At 55.5% G+C, this 26930-nt stretch overlaps 2 protein-coding genes across 6 annotated transcripts in view; one reads left to right on the top strand and one right to left on the bottom strand.

Moving 5' to 3' along the window:
- The window catches only part of GPATCH8 (G-patch domain containing 8), a 59478-nt gene extending 47012 nt beyond the window's left edge, over positions 1-12466 (bottom strand). For 2 of the 3 annotated variants that reach the window (XM_054224144.1, XM_054224143.1), the window contains exon 1: positions 12334-12395. Coding sequence is in view for 1 of the 3 variants with exons in the window: in XM_054224142.1 (XP_054080117.1) it covers positions 12334-12378 (45 nt within the window). In the remaining 2 variants the exon portion in view is untranslated. Of the gene's footprint in view, positions 1-12333 lie in introns of all 3 variants that reach the window. The other variant, XM_054224142.1, reaches the window with a different exon arrangement.
- Positions 12467-12714: 248 nt separating this feature from the next.
- FZD2 (frizzled class receptor 2) lies at positions 12715-25161 on the top strand. 3 transcript variants are annotated; one of them, XM_054224678.1, is made up of 4 exons: positions 12742-12897; positions 13810-13955; positions 17156-17349; positions 22030-25161. In XM_054224678.1, exon 4 carries the CDS (start codon positions 22893-22895, stop codon positions 24564-24566), a length of 1674 nt encoding a protein of 557 aa, XP_054080653.1. In that variant the 5' UTR covers positions 12742-12897; positions 13810-13955; positions 17156-17349; positions 22030-22892; the 3' UTR covers positions 24567-25161. The 3 variants fall into 3 exon arrangements, 2 of the variants coding, with proteins under 2 accessions (XP_054080653.1, XP_054080654.1); XM_054224679.1 differs by lacking the exon at positions 12742-12897 and adding an exon at positions 13046-13154; XR_008469889.1 differs by lacking the exons at positions 17156-17349; positions 22030-25161 and adding an exon at positions 14086-14407 and having other exon boundaries at positions 12715-12897.
- Positions 25162-26930: the final 1769 nt, after the last annotated feature.

Genomic DNA, 26930 nt, shown 5'->3' with positions numbered 1-26930 from the left:
CGGTGGGGCTGGAGCAGCACAGCCTGTTCCTTTGCTTCCTCATCCCTGGAGCTGGCTAAGGAACAAGTTGGGGGGGAATTCCATCTGTTTTCCTTCTTTTTCCAATCCCTCAGCCTGGCACATCAAATGGATCCATATAACACTTCTGTTTTGCTGTATCTTGAGACAATGAATCAGAGGAAGACCAAATACTTTAACATTTAAATCTAACAATTAATTAAAGCCTAAATGTTGAATCTGTTGAGAATAAACTACATTTCTGGCAAACATGAACCATAAGCACAGACCACATTTTATTATGAGTTTGATCCGTGTCTTCTGCAGAGTTGTGGGATGCTTCCCTTTTCAGAGGAAAGCTTTAAGTGAAAAGAATTCAATCCCTACAAAATGGATACCAGGCCATAAAAAACCAGCTGCGTTAAAACCAGCACTATTTAAAAACTACTTCCAATCCTTCTTCCCGGTATGACTACTGCAGAGACGCAGTGCGATCCTGGCCCTGCTAGCTAAATGACAAAGTTTCCACCTACTCCCGTGGAGGAGGATTGCGGGGCTGCACGCGGTGCCCTTCTCCCTCTCATCCTCGGCCCCCCCATTTTAAAGCCGCCTCTGTCAGGCTCCCTCACTTCTGCTTTGTAAAGCACGACGCATTGCACTGCTTCTATCACTCTCTTACAGATGCTACCTCCATCCTGAAATAGCAAAGCAAATAAGATGAGAGGCTTCCACTTAAACATCATTTATGGCTATCACTTTGTGCCACGGCAAGTGCTCCAACGCTAGGTGCTTCACCACAAGCAGACTGAAATTCAATATATTTTACTACTCCGATGAGAAGCAAGGACAAGCCTTCAACATCTAAATGTTCCTTATTACACACCATGCACACCATTTAGTTTCCTTGTTGCGTTCATCTCCAGGAGCCAGTATGTTTGCATCCTGTAATTTTTTGTGTAACATCATCTGAACTTTGGCTAACTACGCGTTTCGGTTGCTCACAGTCACATGTCCTCTCCTCTCTCCTCCACTTTCCCATTGTTTGATCTTTGCATGAAGCTCTTCACCAAACCTGACGTCTTGGAGCCCTCACACACTTAACCGCCAAGTTGTGAATACAGCATTTGAAAAAAAAAAAAATAATCAACTAACAAAAGCTGCCTCCATGCAGGATTTTAGACCCTTATTCTCCCTTATTTGGATGGTAAATACTTCAAACCTCTGGCCCAATAAATGCCATTTTTTGTCCAAGATTAAACATAGCAGAGTCACTGCATTTTCTGAAACAATTCAAGCTAAATAGCGTAGGAGAAAGAGTACCACTGTTTCTTTCTTACCTATAAGGTCCCACACATTGTAGCAGTGAGACCCAGTTAGTATAATTAAAAAAAAAAAATTTAAGAACTTAATCACCCTTTCATCCCAAAATCTTTAGCAGCAATAATTGTTGCCAATAAATGACTCAGTGCAAGTGAAATTAACTTGCTGGTTTAAGCCCCTTTACCAGAGTAAGTTTAGTATCACAGAATCAATTCTCCCCCCTACACAAAGCACCTCTTCACGAAGGCAGGCAAAGGCAAAACATTTAAGGACACACAGATATTACTGGGGGGGAAACCCCCTTTTAAAAGCATCTTCACAACTACAAGGCAGAAGAACATTAGGCTCTCTTCTTCCCTCTCACCCCCCAAAAGGCTGTACCCAAAACAGATCTGACTTTCGAGAACAGCATTTTCTAAGTCACCTACAGCATCATCGACACAAGGAGGCAAAACCGATGATGAGTCACTTCAACTGCTTCAAGGCTACTAGACCTCCCTGGATATTAATTACTGGATGGCTCTTTCCAATCTGTCCAAGCACAGAGGATATTAAGATGTCAGCGCGCAGAATACCTTCCATATAGTGCACATTCCTGATGGGAATTCGAGGTTTCTTTTATGAACAGCCCAAAGTTATCCATGTATTATTTCAAAAGAAACGTAGATGTGGCAGTCTACGTTTCAGTAGCAAGGCCAAACCTTGAAACACGGCGCTCGTGCGGAGACTGGAGAAAACTACAACAAAGGAGTAGTATAATGGAGACGTGAAAGCAATGGTTTTCTTTCAGAACGCCTTCATTCAGCTGCCCTTGCAGCTACTGCTCAACAAGAAAGCTCAGTTACACGAACGTTATTATTAATATGAAAGAAGGTGATGTAAGCTACAAAACCCAACAGAAGTCAGAAACGAGGAGCCAAGAATGAGAATACCTGGGGAAAATGCTGCTCCACAAGTCACAGGGACAACGCCTTCAATGAGGCGAACAGAGTAAAACAAGAAAAGACTCCAGGGTAAACCCCCTACGCCTAAAAGCACTAAAGTGATGACTGGGGAGGGAACACGCAGAACGCAGTTGCTGAAATGTCAAAGCAAAACCAATCTATTTTCATCCACGCTGAATTTCAGGACCAGTTTAGGAAGGTGCACAGAAACGCGTGTTCCCGTCACCATGCAGATAAGAATCTAAAGAAAGTAATTTTGCAGAAAAGCCTCACTATACTGACCATCATTATTTCTTAAATGCTCTGGACAAGAGCACAGCGTGATCACGATTGCTTAACTGCACTTGAAAAGAGCCCAGTGTGCTCCTTAGACATTCAAAAATTAGTTTTACACTGGTAGAACACCAGGAAAAGACTCAAAAAAAAAAATTAACATTTATATTGCATTTACTTTAAAAAACGACATTTTAAAACACGAGAGCAAATCAGCACCACTTGTGCATATTCTATTGATCCATCAATAAACCTTAAACCCCCCCAAAATATTAAGTCAAGACATAAAATCCAGGGTTATTACCTACAAGTGCCACTTTAAAACATTTAACCAATCCCACTCCCCATTCCTGAAAGCTCTGAAAGCATTAGGCTGGAAACCAGCAGCTGAGATACCAGGAATATCTAAAAAGAGAAATGGGTACCCACAAAAAAGGCCGTTTTCTAGTGCAGATAAAGCCACGGCAGGCTGTGTTAGCTACAAATCAGAGAGTATTTTGCAGTGCCCTCTGGTCTCTGCTGCCATGGCTGGAAAACAGAGCCGACATCTCCTGCGGGCATCCCGGGACAGGCCAGCACGGACACAAGGTCTCAACCTTTCCCGGTCGGGACCAGGAAGCTGAAGCAGCATCTGAATACCAGTGAGCAAACACCACCTCTCCGAAACCCTGGATGCCTGCACACGTATGGCACCGTCACAGATCAAGGGAAAAAAAAAACCCACCAAACTCAGTTATTCCAGAAGCAAACATCCTATTAAATTTGTTTTTTAAAGGAGGAGACTGAGCAGCTACAAGACCTTTAGGAGGACAAAGCACCTTAATGTCCATTGGCTTTGCCCAGAGATGGCTGAACGGCTCCTAGCACAACTCTTGCAAGCGCTGGCCTCCAGGACAGCCCCGGGAACGCTGCCCAGCCCCAGCACGGTGGCCAAGCGAGACACAGCAACCACTGCGAGGACCCAACAGAGCACCAGGGTCTCGCCTGACCCAAGGACTAGGAATTTCAGCAAACCACAATCAACATCTCATTTTGTGTTGCATTTCGTGTCTAGTTCTCTTTTTAAAGATCTTTCCGGACCAGACGGGCCAGTTTTGCGCAGCCCTGAGCTCGCCTGACCCACCTCTCCTCACAGCACCTGAAGGTGATACCTGCCACCGAGGGCAGCTCTAGGGTTACAGAGGAGCAGAGACAGGAGAAGAGACACCAACTCCGGGCAAGGATTAAATATGAAAGCTCTACGTAACAAGGTCTGCTAGTACTATCTTTTATTTTATTTGTGGGGCTCTATCACCTACCTCATCTGTAAACCTCACCAGTACATTTCAGCCAACGCAGACGGGAGAGGGAAGGTGTTAAAACCAGATCCAGCTCACCATAACTAACCAACCGTTTATTGCACACAATGAAAACGTAACAGGTTTATAATTTCTCCACAAGACCCAGACTGCCCGATGTACGCCGACTCCAGATCTCAGGCAGTAATTTATGCTGCCCTTTTGAGCTAAGCAGAACCTGATGACTCTATACGATGGAAGATCTCCAAAACATAATTGATGCAGACAACCGTGTTGATGTTTAGAAATCCATCCAGAGAATTGAAAAACAACTCCAGGAAAGCGTAGCTTAGGAGTGTTTCTTGAATATTCATTACACAGCCAGAAGAAAATACATTTTTAAGTCCAACACGCACCTAGAAGATGACTCCATCCCACCCTGCTCGCACTGGAAGCTTTCTTGGATCATTTTTAGTTTTGAGAAACCACACGGCCTTTAAATTATAAAAAGCAATACAAAAGCAACGTCGCAGTGGTACCTGGAAAGCCCTTGTTAATGCTTCCCAGAAGAAAATCATCCTTTTTCCTGTTGTTCCCTGTAGTGACTGTAAAGATGCAAAAAATTCAGTTACCCTTTCCTAGCAACACAGGGGTAAAGCATTCACCAACAACAGCTCGCGTTCTCATAGCCTTTCCCAGGTTATAAATCACTTTCCCAGTCCCCTACCTGTAAATAAGCAATACAAGTGGGTAAGTACAGACACCGTGCATCTTCACACCCTCCAAAATAGCTTAATATTTACAGGCAACATTTTGGGAAAGCTGCAGCAAAACCTCATTGTAGGCAAACACACATGCATCAATTATTTTGAGAGTACTTAAAATGAAAATCCTCTCAAGTCAATACAACAAAAGCAATCACTTAAGATTTGGATATGAATTTAAATTGGCAACTTTTGAAAGCAGCACCTTGTAATTACCCATTGAGAAGTTGATGGCACCTTTTGTTTACCAAACTAAAAGTTAATTTTGATGGCAAAGCTCTGGTAATTCCAAAAAACACTGAAAAAACACCCTCCAGAATACATGCAAGACTACTCATAGGTCAAGAACTTTAAACCAGGAAAATGTGCATATAAACACCTAGTTAGAGCTGTCCAATTAAAAACACGTTCTACAGCTGAGAGATAAACAGCTTGTACAAAGAGGAGTGGAAGCCAGAGGCAGGTCCCTGCTTTGCTGTGCTTTGCATACTTTGGCACCAAACAAGAACAATTTAATGTCTTTCAGATTCCTTCTGCCGCTACCAACGCCAGCCATAAATCTGTTCCAGCACATGAGGGGATGCTGTTCAGTTCTTCAACGCTCCCAGCAACTGCGCCGGAGAGTATTCGCATTGCTCTCACTCCCCCAATTTCCTCTTAGCCATTTCTTAACACACCTCAATGCAGAACATGCCACGGCTTCCAGCACCTGCGTCTTCATGACTAACAAGGACTTTCAAACAAGACAGAGAAAACACCCTGATGGGCTAGGGTGCTAGTCATTTATTATCTAGAGTATAATTTATTTACCACCACAAACCTCCGAGCTTTAACACTATGGTCTGCCTTCTCTTCTTTCTTAGTATGGTAACTTGATAAAGTATTGTTTCTAAACCAAAACATCACAGAAAACCTCACTCAGGAGCACGTTAACTGGATTCAAACTCCTCATTCCATGAGACTCGGTACCATTCAACATTTTTATCAATGACCAGAGGGGAAACAGAGCAAATGCCGACTCAGTTTGCAGATCGTGAAGCCCAACAAACGCTGAGCAGCCATGTGGAGAGCGTGTTTGTCCAGAGCAATCTGACCCGCCTAAGAGCGGCCTGAACTCACCCACTCAAGAGTCTGTTTTCACAGAGCCCTGTACAAACACACCTGCGGCACAGGGCTGCACCCCGGCAGACGGGAGAAATCCACGTCAAAACCTCTCCACGCAATACGGTAGCAAAAAGGATAAAAATACAGTCCAAGGGTGCATAACAGAGGAACAGCAAATAAGAATAAAGTAGTAAAAAAAGATGTTTATCTCTGTGTATTGCATAGATAGAGTCTCCAACAGACTCCTCTATGCAAGTCTTCAAGTCACAAATGTGGAAAATTTTAAGATGCAGTAAACAATGCAAAGGGAATGGCAAAATGCCCTAGAATAAGAGAATTCAGAGATGGGACCATTAAGGCTCTCAGAAGACGCTAGAACTAAGTCAGAAATGTTATATATGTCCTCACATAAGAGGCACTGTACTAATGCGTGCTTTGGCATAGCAGAGAAGGACATAAGAAGCAACAGCTAAAACCTGAAAATTGAAAAATTAAGAATAAAGGAAAACACACCTTTCAGTTACCAAACTACCAGAACAATCTACAAATAAAAATGCTGACCATCACCAGCTGTCAAGAGGAAGAGATACTGTAGCCAAACACTAATTCCTGGACTCAAAACTGGGTCAAATGACAGAAATCAAAGAGTGATACCTGGATATTTAAAGCAGACATCCTAATATCAACTTCTGGCCTCAAAACTGTGAATGCCTAAAAATCTCAACTGAATTAATTGCTCATAGAGCTGCCTGAAGGTGGAAAACACCAAGAATGACTATGGGTTTAAAACTACAGCAGAAAACAAGCCCGTGTTAACTGAGGAAATGTTGGCCAAGAACTGCAATAGTGCTTTTTGATCGGATGAACTCCTAAAGCTCTACCACCCCACGTAGCGGGTGTTAGGAGACTAGTTAGGAGGGTTTGGTTTTGTTTCAGAGGTGGAGACTCAGGAGATGCTGAGATAGCTTAGACATGGCTTGTGGGGCTGTAGAATGAAGCGTTTCCTTTCCTATCCATTACCCACAGCAACAGAGAACATCCCTGCACGAGAGAACGGGAGTGACAAAACCCAGAGTAGGAAAGGGTACAAGCAAGAGAGGAAAGGAGGTCTATATAAAATTAACTTAACACATGAGTTCCAAAAATTCACACTGAAGTTCAGATTCTCTTGTGATCTTCTAAAAATGGAACCAATGCCATTCGATCTACTTTTTAATGTGTTTTCTCCTCCCTTCCTTGCTCACTTAGGCAGGCAAAAAAAAATAATAAATCAGTCACAGTTCTGATGTTCCTGCTTCGCTCAACTGAGAGGTCAGCACATGTCTTGCCAAGGAGGCAAGAGCAGTATTCTTCTTGTGCTGCGCCCATACCAGAAACTTAACCCTAATCTAGTGATAAATGAGGTTGTCTAAACAATAATAATAGATTTTAGAACATCTAAGATTAATCCTTAAGTTAGAAAACATGCCATGGAAAGGGGCTACCCTCCTGGACTGGTCTCAACTAGATTTGTCAAAGGCAAATTCAGGCACACGGATCACATGTCAGTTAGAAGGTCAGGATAATGTATTTTGCAGCGACTCCAATCCTATTCTTTCCCTCGTTCCCTCACATTAAGTTTTTCTTCTCACAATTAGTAAAAGTAGGCAATAGAAAATGACCCTATTTATTTCCTTGCAGCACAGAGAAAAAACATCAACCTACTTTGCCATATAACCCATGAGCAGTCATTGCCTGCTGAAGGATATAAAAATCAAATACGTTTGCCTTAGGCAGCACCTAGAAATGAACTGAAGTTGAAGCCACTGACAACACACACTCATGAAAAGGACAGATTTGAAAACTCCACGCTGTCGGCCCAGATGTCCGGTAAGCCGGACTGCCTAAGCTGCTTGGGAACAAAACTTATCCCTGACATTCTGCCAATTAAAAAGCATAAAATCCCCATGCCATCAGCGTTCAGCTCAACTTGCTGGAAGCGGCAGCACTACAAGCACAAACCAGCCAGTAACAGCGATGTGCTCGGTTAGCTCTTTGAATCCTTTGCGGGGGTAGGGCACGGAAACCCCTGTCTACCTTCTTGGCATAAGCAAGAGTACCAGAACTGAGGTTCAGACTGGCCATATTTCAACCCAGTTTAGAAAAACAGGCATTTCTGCTTGGTGGAAGTGTTGTTCTATCATACAGACTATACAACAAACTAAAAAAACAAGAGACAGAACAGTTTGTGTTCCGTCTGGCTAATGATGCAAGTAAGTGCAATGTACGTAGGAAGAGGAAATTATTGTACACATATACACATATGGCTCGTAATATTTCTGCTTCAACAATGAAAAGGAGAAAGATATAGCAACAAAACATTTTCTCAACATCTGCGAGTAACTGGGAGCTCCGCTGGATTTCAGCAATATGGAGACATCCAGAGCATTCAGTCTTTGAGCTCAGTATAGTTAATCTAAAGAAAAAAATATTGTAATTACGCAAAAATAACACTAAAAATATATTTACTTATTGCAGCAGTCACATTTATTCACACTGCTTTCAGTAATGCTTTTAAAATACTCCGTTAGCATAGTCAACAGCTTTCTTTCATAATTACTTGAAGTTACAATGGTTCACAAGTTTGTCTCTGCCGTGGGGAAACCAGTCAATCAAGGAGACGGCAGAGGCAGACAAGTGACAGACATCCCTGTGACAGATAAGTAGTTCGATCTTTTAACCAAAGGACTAAGCTTGTCAGCGGCCCACTCAAAAATAACCCTTCCTGTAATGGAAAAGGGAAAAAGGTTGGGATTTATTTGGGTAAGCCATCCAGCAGACTTAATTTACCATTTCACAGCCTAAAGAGAGGAAAGAGAGAGAAGGAAGGTCAGTAATACCCCTCCTCCTTCCGTAATTCATTTCACTGCATAAAGTCTCCCGAACAAACTGCTGGCTGCCCTGGTCAAGGAGGGATCAGTATTACTGGGCAGAGCGAAGCTAAAGGCCTTTCACTGGAGCTGCCCTCAAGTTCAGCACCTGCAAAATACAGTCAAAATCGGGGCTTTCCCTTGTTTTTTTCTAAGGTTTGGACGCATACAGCAGAAAGATAAGAGGGTCTATGCCTTTTGTGCAGCTTCTAAAACTATACAGCACAGCAAGAGCAAGACAATCCTATAAAAAACAGAAAAACCAAAAGCTGCTTAATCACCTCACTGCAGCGATATCCTCCAATGCCATTTCCCGCTCCTTTGGCAATTTCAATTTTCAACCATCCTTAGCTTTGAGGTTCCTTCCACCCTACTACAGAGATGACTGGGAATAATTTCCGAGCACATAAACTTTCTCCTCCCCGTCCATACCACTACTTTTACCCTTAAGGATGTCTGACCTTCTTATCCTTATACTAGCTACTCTTTTCCACAAGGTTACTTATAACCCCCTGATCGCCTCTTCATTCCCTCTGCAGCTTTCTTTATACCCATCACATCGCTCTGGCTGCAGTTATGGGAAGGACCCCACTCCCTCTTATTTCTCCAATCCTCCGTTGATCCCTTTGCTCACCAATCCCTCTCCCCTCATCATCTTTTCATGCACTTCACACCATCGTACCTTCTCGGCCCATTTAGGTCCTTTCCTTCCTGAACCCGTTTCCTTCCAGTGCTGTACGTTTCCATTCCTGCCTTCCCCGATCGCACTGAGCTTCCTTTAGTCGGGCACAGGGGAGGAAAGAATAGCTCTCAGCAGCTGTCTCACCTTTAATCCACTTCTCTCCAGCATATCAGCAGCTCAGAAACCTGAATATCACCTCTGCTAAGCCCACGTTGCTAACCTCATCTCTCCCTGCCCACATCAACGCTCGCCTCCCACTCTTGCCAAACTAATCCTCCCAAACCCAGAATCTTTCCAGTTTCTCTCCAGAAAGAAGGCTGATAACAATAAAGAGAACTCAAAAATGCCTTTTTTTTTAATCCAGTGACTCTCTTCCATTAGCCACATCACTAATCCCAAGGCATCTGCCTTTCTTCCAAAGAGCTAAAAGGTTCCTTTGACCCATTCATTTCACTCGTGACCTTTTGTTTCTCTTCCTCTCTCGAGACGGTAACACATCCTTTTACTTCATCAAGAAGATCACAAGCAGATCACCCAAGAATGAAATCCGAGGGATCTCTACAGCCTCCCTCCCCCTCGCCATGCCCCATCCATCCCTGCTTCAAGGCATGTAATTTTAGAGCACCATCTCCCTTTTGCCATGCCTACTCGGGTCTCAACAGACTAGCAGTAACACGGGGTCGCGTTCGTAGTCATACTCGGTTAAAGGACAGAAATTTCACCTGCTGAAGCTTAGAATTAAAACAGCTAGAAATCGCGTGAAAAAGGCATTCTTAACACTGACAGAAACACTCCTACAAAGGGAGCCTACATACAAATTTGTGACTTCACACTAACACAGAGTCTTATTTTTGCTGTAGTTTTGAGACCAGTATTTTATAGAGACGATCAAAAGCTGCACACTAACGGCAGGCGGGTTTTTACCTAGGCTTAGCAACTGCCACAGCGCAGCTTTCACAGCGGACCCGCAAACACTCAGCACAGCGAGCCATTTCCTTTATTCCACACCAGTGTTACAATCTCAAGTGACCACCATCTAAATATAGAGAAAAAAAAGTCAAAAATCCTCTCCGAAAGCGGTTTTGATGAAGAAGAAGGGATAATAAGGTTCAAAAAGCCTTCCTCCACCGATACACTTCAGAAAAATATCAGACTCACCAACCATCAGGGATAGGTGGACAGGTGCTTGAGGTCCCACCAATTCAGTGCGACCTTGGCCAAAATACTTGGGCCCAGTCTGTCTCCCATCAGCTCTTCAATAGGTCACTGGTTTCGCATCCAGTCCTCTGCAAGCCTTAACCAACTCCAAACTGTTCTTCCCAGAGGACCGATTCCCCTTTTCCCTCAAAGGAAGCTTTAACACACAAAATAAAATGCCTTCTCACTGGCAAATTTTCAGGGAGAAAGAAAAGTTACCCTAGTACAAAAACAAACCCTACCTTTTTATTTTTTACTTTAGTCTATGGTAAGGACAATGAAAAGCTGATATTTGGCATGGATAAAGTCCTAACTAAAAATAGTGCCCATTCTTAAACTCAAGGGAAAACAGGGTTGTGACTGTGTTACAGTTTCAGAGCATGCTCGGCAGCTTTTAAGATTTCGGCATCGGGTAATGGAGCCCTGTTTCCTCTCTGACATCACTACACATTCTCCCTGCCTGACCAGAGCAATGACACAGTAACAGGTTTTGCTGCTGCAATTTTTTTTTTTTTTGCAAAGGGGTTACCCCACAAAGGGCCAAGAACAAGGACAGTGAGCAAAACGCACTTGTGAACCAGTTGTGCAATACACGACTATATAAAGCTTACCCATTTCTTGGGTATATCCTGCAGCACCCGACTTGGTTGACGTTCCCCATCTCTCCCCTCCCCTGTCAAAGCAAACTATTACAAGAAATACATTTTCAAACCCAAGATCTGGCTCGCTCCACTTCCTGAAACAGAAACTTCGAAACCTAAGCAGACCATTTCAATACTAATTACGACTCATTGCTTCATTTAAGGCAACAAACGATGCAAAGGAGCCCCTGCGTTCAGGGCTGCGTTAGGAAGCCATACCTACAGTCCACAGATAAGGTAATGCAAATGGTGCAGGCAACCACGCTCATACCTATTTTCTCGAGCGTTTTTAAGACGGTTTAATAATGCCTTACGAAGCGCGCATCCCCTCGAGCAGCCAGAAGGAACGACACACTGGATGTCCTGACTCTTCTCAAGATTGCACCTTAATGCTACCTGAAGCAGAATGACGCAAGCTCCGCAACTATCAAAAAAGCCTCCCAGATCTTCAGGTGAGAGGCAGGAGTTTGGGGGAAAAGCACTTGGGAAAAGCCCACCTGGGCTTCCCAAAACAAGGACCTCACCAGTAGCCGCTCTGGAGCCGCGTTTATTCTCACTCCTTGTGTTTTTCCTTTCTAACCCCAAGACTCTCCCGGACTGAAGTCAGTAAACAAAATGCCATTGTTTAGGCTTAATGAGTCAACACTAATTTTCCCATTGTTTATTTAAATCCCCTTTAAAACAGCAACAGTGGCGTTAATTACGTCCAAATACTAATGCTTTCTCAGGGCGGGAGAGGGGGATGTACGAGAAGGAAAACGCGTTTTCCACAAAGACGGGCACACCGGGGCACTGGAGAGGCGGGGATGCCCCGCCGGGGTTGCGGGGCTCGGTGCGGGCATCCCGGGGCCTGGGAGGGAGGGGGGACAGCCCCGGGCAGGTGACCCCCGGCCTAACACACCGCAAAAACCACGGGAAAACCCCCAAAACCGCCGCCGCCTCGGGTCACCTCAGCGGGGGGAGACCCCTCCGGCCCGCTCCCGACCCGCCACCGAGGTTACGGCCCCGCGGGCCGCTGCCCCCCCCACCTTCCTCCCGCGGGTCACCTTGACAGCCCACCCCGGCCCCCCCCGCGCTCCCGCCTTTGTGTCGCTCCCCGCCGCCACCGAGAGTCGGGCCGACGCACAAAGCCCCACCGGGGGAGCAGCCCACCCCGTCCCGAGGGGGCGACGGGGGACCCGGGATAGAGCGGACGGGGACGGTCCCCCTGCGGCGCGGCCGTTACCTGGAAGTCCCTGTCCTCGTTGAAGCGGGAGAACCTGTCCGCCATTTTGCGCCGCCGCCCGGCCCGGCCCGGCCCCGCGCCTCCGGCCGCCTCCCCTCAGCGCCGCCCGCCCCCGCCGCACCGCGCCTGCGCCGCCGCGCGGGTCACGTGCCCGGCGTGGGGCCGCCCTTCACGGCGGCTCGCTGCTCGGGACCGGCCGAGGCGGCCCGCTGGCAGGCCGGGGGGGGGGGGGGGGGGACCGGAGGGCGGCAGGTACCGCCGGTCGCGCCGTTAAACCCCCGCCGCGGCCGGTCGTGGCCCCCCCCCCCCCCGCACCCGGGGCCGCGCTGCGGTTCGGGGCGGAGCGCGGACTGCGCATGCGCTGCGCAGTGCGCGCGCAGCCTGGCGACCGTGGAGGGCGCTTCCCCCCCCCCGGCCGCCGCGCGTGGAGCTGTGCGCGTGCGCGGAGTCGTCAGGCGCTGGGAACTCGAGCCGGGGCACCGGGGCGGGCGCGAGCGCCGCTTCAGCCTTCCCGCCCTCGCGGCCCCAACCAATGGGGCTGCCCCAGCCTCTTGAGTGATGGCGGTACGAACCAATAGGAGCAGAGGATCGCCGCCGCCCCCTGGCGTGCGCCGCGGGTGCCTCTAGCTGCTGAGGCCCGCGCATGCGCAGACTCCCCTCAGAGGGGCCCGGGCGGGGGGGGGGGGGCTGAGGGGCGCTGGGAAGGGGCCTTGGCCTGGCTACCCTGGGGTCAGGCCTGGGGCGGTGAGGGGGCCCGGGGCCAGCCCTGAGGCAGGTGGTGGTGCCTGGGGCCAGCCCTGAGGCAGGTGATGGGATCCAGGGTAAGCCCTGAAGCGAGTGATGGTGCTTGGGGCCAGCCCTGAGGCGGGTGATGGGATCCAGGGTAAGCCCTGAAGCGAGTGATGGTGCTTGGGGCCAGCCCTGAGGCGGGTGATGGGATCCAGGGTAAGCCCTGAAGCGAGTGATGGTGCTTGGGGCCAGCCCTGGGGTGGGTGATGGAGCCTGGGGCCAGTCCTGAGGTAGGCCGTGGTGCCTAGCACAAAGCCTGAGATGGATCACAGTGCCGACCTTGCGCTGAAGCTCAAATCCCCAGGGCCAGGCAGAGCCATGTCTGTAGCCCTGCTCCCACCCCAGGCCTCCAGCCAGGTCGCAGAGGCCTTTCTTCACCCCTGAGCAGGGAGGCGTATGCCTGGCTTGCGCAAGCAGAGCCAGGTCCCCGTATGTGGTGGCAGAGGAGCGGCGCCGCGGGCCTGCATGCGCTAAGCAATGCCTGGGGTCTCTGTCTCTCAGCAGCCCACAGGCCTTTGAGCACAGGGGCCACGGCAGATGAGGCCCTGCTTTTCCATCCACCGCCGCAGCTGTTACCAGCTGTCTCTGAGCATGACGGCGTGTGTCGCCGTCTCTCTGCTGTCCCTGACAGCAGGAAAACCGGATTCCATCTGTCTCTCCATTCATTCCTTTTCTTTCTCTCAGCAGAAGCCTCGCTGCCTGGATCTTGCTTGCGTGCTGCCCTCTGCTGCCTCGTCCAGGCAGGGTGAGGAGGGAGAAGTTCTGAAACAGGCCTGTCTGAAGCGTGTTCACCAGACCGTGCCTCTGTTTGCGCCACCGAACCTGTCGATGAGGTGAATGCCTGTGAGGGCGAGCCCTGCGCAGTGGGGCTGTGGGTCAGAGGCAGGGGAGGCCGAAGCAGTGGTTGTGCTCTGTGCTACGTGGTGTAGCTCATAGCAGAGCTGACTTGATCCGTCACTGCAGTGTGCCAGGCTGGGCTGCGCTGCCAGAACTCCTGCATGAAGCTTCCTCATGCATCTGCCTCTAACTTGCTAGTATGGATGCTGCTCTCATCCCGCTGCCCACCTCAGCAGTCCTGTGGAAATCCCCCTAGGAAATCCGCCTAATCCTGGCTCTCTCCGGGGGCCAGTCAGCTCTGTGTGCTGAGGAGGACTTTGTGGTCAAGAGCTGGGACCTCTGCATTGCAGGGTGGCTCCCACAGTTTTCTTGGGCAGCAACATGCTGGGATTTGCTCCTTGTTGCCCTAAGAAAGTCCTGCTGATACTGTACCTGTCTGTGCTTTACTCTGCTCCCCCAAAACACCTCAGCGACCGGGGTCAGTCACCTCTTCCTGCACCAGGGCTGTGGTCCCACCTGCCCAGGCGAGGGGGGGTTGCCCGTCCGGAGCTGCCAGGTGTCTGCCTTTCCTCCATGGGCTGTAGTCTCTCTCCCTGCTGATGTCCACACGGCTACTTGTGCCCCAAGGACTGCCCTGGAGCTTAGCGCCGCGGAGGGTTCAGAAGCAGAGTCAGGGAGGGCAGCAGCCTTTCTCCTTCCAGGAGTCACTGGTGCGTTTTCGGAGGGGACTTTTCCCCCCTTGTCTTCCCGAAGCACCGGTCAGGTCCGGGCAGGCAGGGTAGAGCCGGGATCCCGGCCCGGGGAGCCTGGCCACACTGCGTGGAGCGGCCCCGTGGGTGGCTCTGTTGAAGGGACACACATGTCCTGCAGCCTCCCCACCCATGGGTCCCAGGTGGGCACCCTGGGCCCTGCTCAGCGCCGGGGCTGTGCCCACGAGAGGGAGCTCCTGCTCCACACAGGTGGGCAGTGGGACCCCCCACCCACACCGTGGGCCCCCCACCCACTGTGGGGGGTCTGAGCCAGACCTGTCCCTGCAGGGAGGTGGAGCCGATTCAAGGTGGGTGGGACAAACCCCGGGGCAGGGAGCCCGGGTGCCTGGCACCCCCAGGGAGGGTGGCAGCTCCCCCAGCAGGACCTGGGTGTCCTGGTGGCTTATGCCCCTACTTGGCATGGCCCCCCCCACCTCTCTGGGTGCACAAAGCCGGTTGCTCACCAATGAGTGGGAGCCACTTAGTCCTGCCTGCTTGGGCTGTGGGCTAAGGGGGATCTGGCACGCGAGGGGTGCCCCCCCTGGCGCTGGGTGCCCTCCTCGGTGCTGCCTGAGGCCCCTCACCCCCTGCCTCGGTTTCCCTCGGCACTATAGGGGTGAGTGGAGCCTGACTGTGGCAGTGGCTAGCTGGGGCCAGGGAGCTTTGGGGACGCAGGCCAAGGAGGGCTCGGGCTTCTGTGCCCAAGGTGCTCGAGGGGAACAGTGTCCCCAACCCAGGGGACTCCTGTCCCCAAGTGTGTATGTGTGCAGCGTGCACTGACGGGTGTGAGTGCGCGTGCAAGCAGAGGCAGGCTGGGAACAGGGAGGGAAGGAGGCCCCTTTCTGCGGGCCAGGGGCTGGGAGGCGGAGGCCGACGCTGTGGCCGCCTGGGCCCCTCTTCTCATGTAAAGCAGCTTTGTGCGGGGGCTGCGGCCCCCTGGCCCCCAGCGCTCGCTGCAGAGGAGGGAGCCGGTGGGGGCCCAGAAGGAATGGCTCCCCCTCGGCTTCTCCCCACAGTGAGGGCAACCCATGTGGGGACGCGTGCCCAACAGGGACCTGTGGCTCCTGGGGGACAAACCTTCCCCACTCTGTCCCTCGGTACCCCATAGCCTGGAGAGGCTGGGTGTGGGGACAGCTCTGTCCCCACTGGGCACAGGGACAGCTCACTGTCCCCACTGGTCACAGCTCTGTGCTCCCATGGGAAATCAAGACAGCTCAGTGTCCTTTTTGGGCACAAATTCATGCCACCGTTGCACAGGGGGACAGTTCAGTGCCACCCTTGGGAACAGGGATCAGTCCGTGCCTCTGTTGGTCATGGGGACAGCTTGATGTCCCCATCGGGCACAGCTCTGTGCCCCCTCTGGGCACAGGGATGGCTCAGTGTCACACGGGGACAGCTCAGGGCCCACAGTGGGCTGGGGACAGTTGGAGTGGCCATGAGACACCATGGGGGCAGGAACGGGCCTCATGGCCCCTCTGCAGCCTCCCCCCACCTCCTCCTGCCCCCCGGGGGGATTTGGGTGGTGCTGGGGGACAGGTGGGCACACAGGGGACCCTGAGGGCCACCCCAGGCCCGTGGCATGAGCTCGCCTGTGTCCCCACACCCAGCCCTGACAAGGACCGGGTATAAATAGCAGCCAGCTCTGTCACCTCCTGTCACATGCCTGGTGCTGGCAGAGTCCCCCCACAATCAGCCAGGGGCACAGCTGTTCCTGGCATGGAGAGGGATGGGGGCCACCAGGGCCATCAACCCCCACCCCAGACACCAGGGACAGTCCCGGGGTGGGGGGGGTACCCAGGTGTCTGGGCCACACTGCCTTGGCAACGCAGAGCCCAACCCAACACAGGACCCTGGGAGACAGCCAAGATGGCCAGACCCCCCCTGCCCCATGGGGACCCATTGCCAGCACCAGGGGCTTCCCTTGGGGACAAATGGGGTATTTCCAACCCCAAATCAGAGCAAAAAGGGAAAGTGCTGGGGGCTGGCAAAGCCTCCCTCCACCCCCACCTCGCACCGCCTGCTTCCAGGGGCAAAAATTGTCGCCGCTTGACCTACCGGTCCCTGGGTGGCTCTAAAAATACCGCATCCCCCTGACAGCGACAGCTGGGGGGCCGGACGGCGGATGCCTTGGGGACCCACGGCGGGGTCCGGGGCCGTGCAGGGGAGAGGGGCTGCCAGCCCTGGGTGCCCTGTCCTTCTCTGAACCGGGACAGTCCTCGTTTCCCACACTCCGTTTTGGGGACCCCCCCAGCATCCTGCCCCGCCGGGCCTGGCCCACTGCCCCCTTTTCCCCCTGGGATGCTGCGAGATGGTGGCTGGCAGCACCATGCCCGGCCATACCCTCTCTTGCCCAGCCGGCACGAAGCCTGGCCCCGGCAGCGCCGCGGCGGCTGTGCCTCTCGCTGTCCCCCCAGCCCTCCCCGAAGCCCCTAATCCATCTCTCCCAGCAGGAGATGCCTAAGCTGCCTTTTCATGCCGGCTCCTCCGCGCGCGAGCTTGCGGCGCTCTCAATGCCGGGCGCTGGCAGGAGATGTGTCGGACAAGCTGAAGGGATCCCTCCCCTGCCAGCAAGGTCAAGGTGTGCTTAAGCCAGCTTCCCCCCGCACACCGCCCCACCAGCGGCCTGCCAGCACGGCGCAGGGTGAGTTGTGTCCCCTGCCGGCACTGGGGGGAGGTTGGGGACACACCGGCCATCGGGATGTCACCCCCCCCGGGATGTCTGGGTAGTCAGACCTTCACCTCAGCGGTCACACATCCTCTCGGGGTTGCCCATCAGCCCTCTGCTCCCATCCCGGGACCCTCCGGATGCCAGGGTTTGGCTAACACACTGTGCCCACATGGGTGCCCGCTGCAGCCACGCCGGCAGCGAGGGCTTATCCCAGTGCCGGGGCACCCCACAGCTTGCCCCACAGGTACCCCAGGGCTCGTCCCACCCCACGGCCCACCCCACGGCCCACCCCACAGGTACCCCATGGCTTGGCTTGCCCCATGGCTTGCCCCATGGGTACCCCAGGGCTCAGTTTGCCCCACGCCCCACTCCACAGGTACCCCAGGGCTTGGCCCACCCCATGGCCCACCCCACAGGTACCCTAGGCCTTGGCTCACCCCACAGGTACTCCACAGGTATGCCAGGGCTCGGCTCAGCCTGTGGCTTGCCCCACAGATACCCCAGGGCTCAGCTCATCCCACAGCCCACCCCATGGGATACCCCAGGGCTCAGCTCACCCCATGGCTCACCCCACAGGTACCCCAGGGCTCAGCTCGCCCCCCCAGCCCACCTGGCCAGCGCTGCTCATGGACCCCTCCCACTCCATGGAGCCATTGCAAACCGTTAGACCAGTACAAACCAGGCCTGAGGACAGCAGGCACTGGTTCCTGCTTGCCCTAACCCACAGGACAGCGTGTGTGCAGCAAAGCAGGGCACAGGTGTGCAAACATACGTGTGCGCACACGTGTGCCAGCAGACCTTTCACACCAGCACCCCCCACGCTGTCACCTCCCACTCCTGCTCCCACATCCGCGCGCTCACCCCTCCTGCAGGTGCCATGTGTGCATGTGTATGCATGTGCGTGTGTGTGTGTGCGCGCACATGTGTGCCCGCTCACGCAGAGGGGTGCAGGGGTGCCCCGCGGTGCCCGCGCCGGGGGCCCCGCATCCCTCTCTGTTCCCTTGGTGACAGACCCCTGTCCTCCACTGGCACCTTGAGCCTGCCGCCAGCCAGGGCTTTTGTGGCTGGTTTTAATTAGAGGCTCTTAAGTGTGAAACAAAGCCGAGGGCAGGGGCCGGGGGGGCCCTTCCTCTGAGCTCCTGGGGGACCCTCAGGGGTCCCTGTCCTGCCTGGCATCGCCTGGCACAGATGTTCCATCCCCCGATTTCTGCTTTGCCCCCTCCATGCCCATGACCAGGGCTCCGGTCCCCAGGGAGGAGGCTCGGAGGGAGACTGGAGCTGCTTGTGGCTGAGCTGGGGGTGCTGGGCACCGCTTGGGGTGCTGCTTGGGGTCCAAGGACAGGACCTGGGGGGTTCCAGCTGTGTCCCCCATCCCTGGCCCTCCTCCCACAAACACCTTGGCACTCCACAGCACTGGAGGACGCCCAGGGAGGGGGCACCATGCCCTGCTCTAACAGGGACATCGGAGCCACCAACCCCTCCGGAGGTAGTGGCACCCATGGGCCATCCCCTGGCAGGTGGCATGGGGACACCAGGTGCTGGGGGCAGGGGACTGGCAGCACCAGTGCCCACCAGCATCCCCCAGTGCTGTACTGGGGTGAAGTGAGAGCTGGGCAGTGCGGGGATCGGGACTCCTGGGCCTCCCCCACCCTGAGCAGCTCCTGGGGGCCTGCAAGGGGAAGCCCTGGGGCGAACTGGGCTTTGCCCCATACTCCCAGTAATGCCCAGCCTGACCTGCTGGCAGCACCAGCCCTCGTCTGCTGGGTGACAGGAGGGGTCCCTGTCCTCACAGGGTCCACTCTGCCCAGGACACCAGCCTCAGACCCCTGCAGGGAAGCTTTTGGGGAGGGGGCAGGACCCTCTCCCCCCCAGCCCACCCCTGGCATCGCCTGGGGACAGGGCTGGGAGCCCAGTGACAGGGACAAAAGGGATCAAAGGGATTCCCCAGCCATGCTGCATGTCCCTGAGAGGGGACACTCCTGAGCAGTTGGGACCCCGCCGGCTGCCCCCTTGGGGTGTCCCGTGACACCAGGTCTGGGGCTGGCAGCCCCCCCAGGAGGGATCTGCACCCACTCCGGGTGGGACACATCCCTGTGTGTCCCTGATGCCCAAGGTCCTGAGCCACCAGCACCCCGCAGCACCCAGGAGGACGGGGAGCACGGGGACAGCCCCAGCACCTGCCACCCCCTCTGGAAGTGACATCCCCCCCACACCTGGAAAGAAGACAAAATCCAAAACTTTTAGAAAGCCAAGATCCACGTGGCTGCACTGACACCCCCGCACCCCCTCTGTCCCCATCCTCAGTTGACGGGGCTGGGGCGAAGGACACCGAGGCGGGGGCCACTGGGGGAGTGACACAAACCAGACCCTGCACCCAAGGGGAGCCACGGCTGGAGGAGCCAGGAACTGGGGAGCTGGGAAGGGGCCGGGAGGTGGCCGCTGGCCGGGATCCGGCCTGAGCCCCGTCCCCTGCAGCCCAGCGCCCGGCCAGGCCCTTGGCCAGCACCGCCCCGGCTGGGGACTTGCTGGGCGGCCGCCAAGCGCTGGCCGTGCCGAGCCGCCCTCCCCGGCACATGGCGGCCGCAGGCTCAGTGCGCTCCCCAAAGGCAGCACCCCTGGGTGCCCCCACCGGGGGTACGGGTGGCCGCCTGGATGGTGGCACCCACCCCACCCCAATTCACCCCATGGGACCCTCGTCCCAGCTTCCTCGGAGGCCATTGGAGACCTTCTATCCCCGACCCCTTGGCAAGAGCCGGGGAGCCCCCAGCATCCCGCCAACCGCCCCGCTGCCAACTGGCCCGGGGAGGGGGGGACCGGGAGCGGGTGTGCATGGGGTGGGTGGGGGTGTGTGTGTGTGTGTGCGTGTGTCGTCCCCCCCCCTCAGCTTTGATTTCTGGAGCCCCCCCTGCCCTTCCCCCTCGGCCAGGAGCCGCGCAATGGTTTCAATTACGCTCTGAAAGGCGGTGGGGCCCTCTTTTCACGGCAGCCCGGGCTGCTCCTGCTCACAACAAAAGCTTAAGTTACAGGAAAGGCAGAGAAAGGGAGGGAGGACGGCGCAGGGGAAGGAGGCAGCCGGCAGAAAACCCCTCACACACACACCCGCCACCAGAAAGGAGTGGGATGGGGGCACTGGGCTGCCCCCCCAGTCTGTCCCTTCCTTGCGATGCTGCTTTGGGGAGGGCAGTTCCCCCCCTGCCTCATCCCACTGCCAAAATTTGGGGTGATTGCCCGCAGTTTCTTTCCCTGATGAGGGTCTCCGGTGTGTCCTAGTACCCCCTGCTGTGTCCCAGTCGTCCCCCCCTGGCTGTTCCCAGTGTCCCCCTGGCGTGTCTCAGTGTCCACTGGCATATCCCAGTCCCCCCGCAGTGTGTCCCAGTCACCCCCGGCATATCCCGGTCCTCCCTCAGTATGTCCCAGTCACTCCTCAGTGTGTCCCAGTCCCCCGCACCATGTCCCAGATCCCCCAGTGTATCCCAGCCACCCCCCCCAGCACGTCCTAGATCCCCCCAGTGTGTCCCAGTCCCCCCCAGCATGTCCTGGATCCCCCCAGTGTGTCCTGCCCACCCCTGGCATGTCCTAGTCCCCCACCTCCATGTCCCCTTGTCGTGTCCCAGATCCCCCTGGTGTGTCCCAGTCCCTCCCCAGTGTGTCCTGGCCCCCTGGCTCCCTCCCGCTGCCCTGTGTTGGGGACAGAGGTGCCCTTCCCCGTGGCCAGGGTGGGAGGTGTGGGGACAGGATGCAGGATGTCCCCAGCCACCCACCTCTGGCTGATGTGGGGACATCAGGGACACCCCTGGGTATGCCGTGGCCTTGTGTAGCCGCAGGGTGCTGGCGGGCACCCCACGGGGCAGTGGCACTGCCTGGGTGACACCTGGGCACTGAGGGGTGTCCCCCCCCATTCCCGGGGGGGGGCAGCCAGGACCCGTGTGGGTGCCAGACGGCCACGGGGGCTAATCCTGCCCCGGTGCACCCTAAAGGGGACCTGGGGACATCGGGGGACCCACTGCAGCATGTTGGGGGGGGATGTGGGTCCTGGGGTGGGGGGAGAGCAGCCTCACGGGTGGGGGGACACAGGGGGGGCCAGGGGATGCAGAGGGGCAGGGGACACAGCGGGGGCGCAGGGGATATGGGGGGGGCAAGGGACACGGGGGTGCAGGGGATGTGGGGCTCCAGGGCATATGGGGGAGGGCAGGGGACACGGGTGGGCAAGGGGACACGGACCCGGAGGGGGGCAGGGGACACGGACGCGGGGGGGGACGACACAGGGGACCCGGGGAGGGACTTTTCCCCGTGGCCCCGTCCCGACCCCACGCCGCAGGGGGAGTTTTCACGGCGCGGAAAAAGTTGGCGGCGGGGGGGGCGGGCTCCCCTCGGGCCGGTGACCCCCGGGGACGGGGACAGGGGGGGGCGGACCGCGGGGGGGGGGGCGGGTCCGGGGGCGGCGGGGGGCGGGGCGGCCGCGCGGTTTGAATGTGATTGGCTGCGCTGGGGGGGCGGGGCCCGGCGGGGGCGGGGCTCGGGGGGGCCCGCTCCGCCCGGCGGGGACGCGGCGCTGCCCCGCACAAAGGCGGCGGGAGCGTCCGGTGAGGCCGCTCCGCTCCCCCGGCGCCCCCGGTACCCCCCCTCCTCCGCCCTGGTACCACCCCCCCACAGGCATCACCGCCTCCCGCCCCGGGGCTCAGGGAGCGGGAGCCGCGCCGCCGAGCAGCGGGACCCCCGGGTCCGGGCACGGGAGCGCCACGTCCGAGCACCGGCAGCCGTCCCGCCGCGCACGGTAAAGCGGGACAGCGGCAGCCGGGCAGCGGGCAGGCACGCTGCGGGCACCGGCACCCCTCCAGGCGGGACCTCAGCGTGTCCAGGCACCGGGAGCCGTCCAGGGAGCACCGGGCACGGAAAATCCACTCACCGGGAACCGTCCGGGCGGGACCTGAGCGTGTCCAGGCACCGGGAACCGTCTAGGGAGCACCGGGCACGGCACATCCACTCACCGGGAACCGTCCAGGGAGCACCGGGCACAGCACGTCTGATCACCGGGAACCGTCCAGGCAGGATCTGAGCGCGTCCAGGCACCGGGAGCTGTCTAGGGAGCACAGGGCACGGCAAATCGGATCACTAGGAGCCGTCCAGGGAGCACCAGATCCGGCAGATCCGGTCACCAGGAGCCATCCAGGGAGCACCGGGCACGGAAGATCCAGTCACCGGGAGCCGTCCAGGGAGCATCGGGCACGGAAGCTCTGGTCACCGGGGGCCATCCAGGGAGCACTGGGCACGGTAGATCTTGTCACCGGGAGCCATCCAGGTGGGACCTCAGCGTGTCCAGGCACTGGGAGCCATCCAGGGAGCACTGGGCACAGCAGATCCGGTCACTGGGAGCCATCCAGGGAGCACCGGGTGCGGCAGATCCGGTCACCAGGAGCCATCCAGGGAACACCAGGCACAGCAGAACCGGACAGGAGGACCATCCGTCCGGCTGGGCACCAGGCACGGTAAATCCGGGCACAGCAGCTCGGGGCACCATGGGCCCCCCCGGCATGCTGCCTGCCCTGGCCTGGCTGCTGGTGGGACTGAGCGTGCCGGCACCATGCCGGAGCCAGCTGCACGGTGAGAAGGGCATCTCCATCCCCGACCACGGCTTCTGCCAACCCATCTCCATCCCGCTCTGCACCGACATCGCCTACAACCAGACCATCATGCCCAACCTGCTGGGTCACACCAACCAGGAGGATGCAGGGTTGGAGGTCCACCAGTTCTACCCCTTGGTGAAGGTCCAGTGTTCGTTGGAGCTCAAGTTCTTCCTCTGCTCCATGTACGCGCCGGTCTGCACAGTGCTGGAGCAGGCCATCCCGCCGTGCCGCTCCATCTGCGAGCGGGCGCGCCAGGGCTGCGAAGCCCTCATGAATAAATTCGGTTTCCAATGGCCGGAGCGATTACGGTGCGAGAATTTCCCCCGGCACGGCGCCGAGCAGATCTGCGTGGGGCAGAACCATTCAGAGGATGGTGGTTCGCCGGCGTTGCTCACCAGTGCCACGCCGTTAGCCGGCCAGGGCACCCCGGGCGCCCCTCGTTACGCCACCCTCGACCACCCCTTCCACTGCCCGCGGGCGCTGAAGGTGCCCAGCTACCTCAACTACAAGTTCTTGGGCGAGAAGGACTGTGCGGCGCCCTGCGAGCCCACCCGGCCCGATGGCCACATGTTCTTCAACGAGGATGAGATCCGTTTTGCCCGTATCTGGATCCTCATCTGGTCCGTCTTATGTTGCGCCTCCACCTTCTTCACCGTCACCACCTACCTGGTGGACATGCAGCGTTTCCGCTACCCCGAGCGACCCATCATCTTCCTCTCGGGGTGCTACACCATGGTGTCGGTGGCCTACATTGCCGGCTTCGTGCTGGAGGAGAGGGTGGTCTGCAACGAACGTTTCCAGGAGGATGGCTACCGCACGGTGGTGCAGGGCACCAAGAAGGAAGGTTGCACCATCCTCTTCATGATGCTCTACTTCTTCAGCATGGCCAGCTCGATCTGGTGGGTCATCCTCTCCCTTACCTGGTTCCTGGCCGCCGGCATGAAGTGGGGCCACGAGGCCATCGAGGCCAACTCCCAGTATTTCCACTTGGCCGCCTGGGCCGTGCCGGCCGTCAAGACCATCACCATCCTGGCCATGGGGCAGATTGACGGGGACCTGCTGAGCGGCGTCTGCTTCGTGGGCCTCAACAACATCGACCCTCTCCGGGGCTTCGTGTTGGCCCCGCTCTTCGTCTACCTCTTCATCGGTACCTCCTTCCTTCTGGCCGGCTTCGTCTCCCTCTTCCGCATCCGCACCATCATGAAACACGGAGGGACCAAAACGGAGAAGTTGGAGCGCTTGATGGTTCGTATCGGGGTCTTCAGCGTCCTCTACACCGTCCCGGCCACCATCGTCATCGCTTGTTATTTCTACGAGCAGGCTTTCCGCGAGCACTGGGAGCGCAGCTGGATCAGCCAGAACTGCAAGAGCTTGGCCATCCCCTGCCCGCTCCACTTCACCCCCCGCATGACCCCCGATTTCACCGTCTACATGATCAAGTATCTCATGACTCTCATCGTGGGCATCACCTCCGGCTTTTGGATATGGTCGGGGAAAACCCTGCACTCGTGGAGGAAGTTCTACACGCGACTCACCAACAGCAAGCAGGGCGAGACGACGGTGTGACCCCCCCCACACACAAGGCCGGCCGCTGCCCTCCTTTGGCTTGAATTTTATTTTTTTGTTGGGGTGGGGGGGGTTATTATATATTTTTTATTTTTAGATTTATTAACGTCTAAGGGGTGTCTCTCTTTCTCTTTGATTTTTTTTTTTTTTTTTGTAATTAAACCTGTAAATAGCATTTGTAAATTTAATTATATATTTCTATTTAAAACACGAAAAAAGAGGAAAAAAAAAAAGGAGAAAAGCGAGAGGAGAAAAAGGAGAAAAAAGGAGAAAAAGGAGAGAAAAAAAAGAAAAAGGAGAGGAGAAAAGGGAGAGAAAAAAAGAAAAAGGAGAGCAGAAAAAGGAGAGGAGAAAGTAAAAAGGAAAGGAAAAAGACAAAAAGGAGGGGAAGAAAAAGAGCAAAAGGAGAGGAGAAAAAAGGAGGGGAAAAGGGAGAAAAAAGGGAAAAAGGAGGGAAAAAAAGGAGAAAAAAAGACGGGGGAAAAAAAGGAGGGGGAAAAAAGGAGGAAAAGGAAGAAAAAAAGGAGAAAAAGGGAAAAATCCCTGCCGAGACGGGCCGAGGATTCTCGCCCTCCCGCTCCCTGCCCGCCCCTGGATAAAGGGTTGGGGGTGGGGGGGGAGAAAAAAAAAAAAACAACAATAAAAATCCCATTTTTCTCCCTCTCTTTTTGGAAACTGCCCAAGAAAGTTGATTTTTTTTTTATTTTTTTTTTTTTTTTTATTAATCCCCCCTTCTCTCCCAAAAGCTGCTGTGACGGTGCTGTGTCGTCGTCGTGTCCGTGTCCCCCCCACCCCGGGTCCCTGCCGCCCCCCTCCCCGCTTCCCTGCGGACTTTTCCTCCCAAATTACTTTTTAAACGCTCCTTTGGAAATACAAACCGGTAAAACAAACCGCTAACTTATTCCCGACGGCTTTTTGGGCACACCCCCACCCCCCCCCCCCAAAAAAAAAAATAATCAAGAATTAAATTGGGGGGGTCCCCATGGGTGCTGCCGGGCCCCCTATTTCCATCGCCCCGTGGGGATGAGCCGGCATCTCCCCCCAGCTGGAACAAAGCGCTGTGCTGGGGAAAAAAATAGCAATTTAACCCCCAAAATAAGGATTTTTTGCGTTGGAGGGGGGGGGACGACGACTGTGCCTCCCCTCCCCCGGAGGAAATAGCTCACATTTTCTATAGAATTAGGGTTTTTTAGCTTCTCCCGAGTTTGCGGAGAGAAGTGGGTCCCGGCTCCGGTTCGGTTTCTTGGGATTTGGGCGATGCTGGCGCCGGGCTGTGGGGAGTTTGAGCCTGGAGAGGGGCTGGCGCCCAGCTCGGGGAGGGGAAGGATGGATTTAATCAGCTGGATTTAATTGAAATTAAAAAAAAAAAAAAAAATTTTAAAAAAAATAAAAAAATAAAAAACCCCAAACTACTCTTCCCAAAATGGAGAGGGAGACCTGGAAGCGCTGACCCCCCCCCCCGGGCACCCCAAAACCAGCCCCGGGAAGCCTCAGCGCTTCTCCTCTCCGTCGTTTCCAGGGATTTCGGGATCCTCGGAGCGCGAAAGTGGGGTTGGGTTGGGGGGAGGGTTTGAGCCATTTCCCTTTCCCCAGCAAAGCTCCGGGAAGATCCCCAAACCCCCTTAAAAACCCCAATTCTCCCTGGAAGGGAAAAGCGGGAGCCGAAAGGGTTAAGGCAGCGCCTCTCCAGCACATTTTGGAAAGGAAAAACTCTTTGGATCCGGTTTAATTTTCCAGCGATGACTTGGAAGGGGGGAGAGAAGAGGGGGGAAAAATGTATCCAGGGTTGGGGGTTTTTTCCCCACCACCACCACCACTCCGTGGTTTGGAGAAGCCGTTTGAGGAACGGGGTGGGCTGGCTGGGACAACCCCCCCCCCCCCGCCCCCGGCACCCCCCACCATCCCACCCCCCCCCCCCCGGCTCCACGAAATGGGAATTAAAAATGGGATTGATTTTATCGCCGCTGATGTCTCTGCCTCCCTCCCCGGGGGGAAAAACCCACGCTGGTGGTGACATTGGCAGGATGGACTGGGGTGTGGGGGGGGGCACCACCCCTCCCACCCCCCCCAGACCCCTCAACTCCCTGCACCCATGGGTGGGCTCCCCCCTTCCATGGGGGGGTCTCCGTGGGGGATCCCAGGGCCGGATCCCGGGTGCTTCGCCTCGGGGGGAGCTGCCCCTCGGCTGGTTCCCATTATCCGCAGGGTCCCGCTCCCCAAAAAGCCGATCCCACCCCAAGGCCGCTTTGTTTTCCGGAGGCGAGGCGCGGATGGCCGGGGGACGGGGGGAATGTAAACTCTCCACCCAGGAATGCGGGAGCCGGGAGATGATTTGATTTTTCTTCTTCTTTTTTTTTTTTTTTT

This window comes from Rissa tridactyla, chromosome 19 (genome assembly GCF_028500815.1).
Source record: "Rissa tridactyla isolate bRisTri1 chromosome 19, bRisTri1.patW.cur.20221130, whole genome shotgun sequence".
Taxonomy (NCBI): Eukaryota; Metazoa; Chordata; class Aves; order Charadriiformes; family Laridae; genus Rissa; species Rissa tridactyla.
Note: the sequence above shows the minus strand (reverse complement) of the source record. Positions and strands in the feature narration are given on the sequence as shown.

Coding starts and splice junctions, on each gene's coding strand:
- FZD2 (XM_054224678.1), top strand. CDS start 22,893: ATGGGCCCCCCCGGCATGCTGCCTGCCCTGGCCTGGCTGCTGGTGGGA.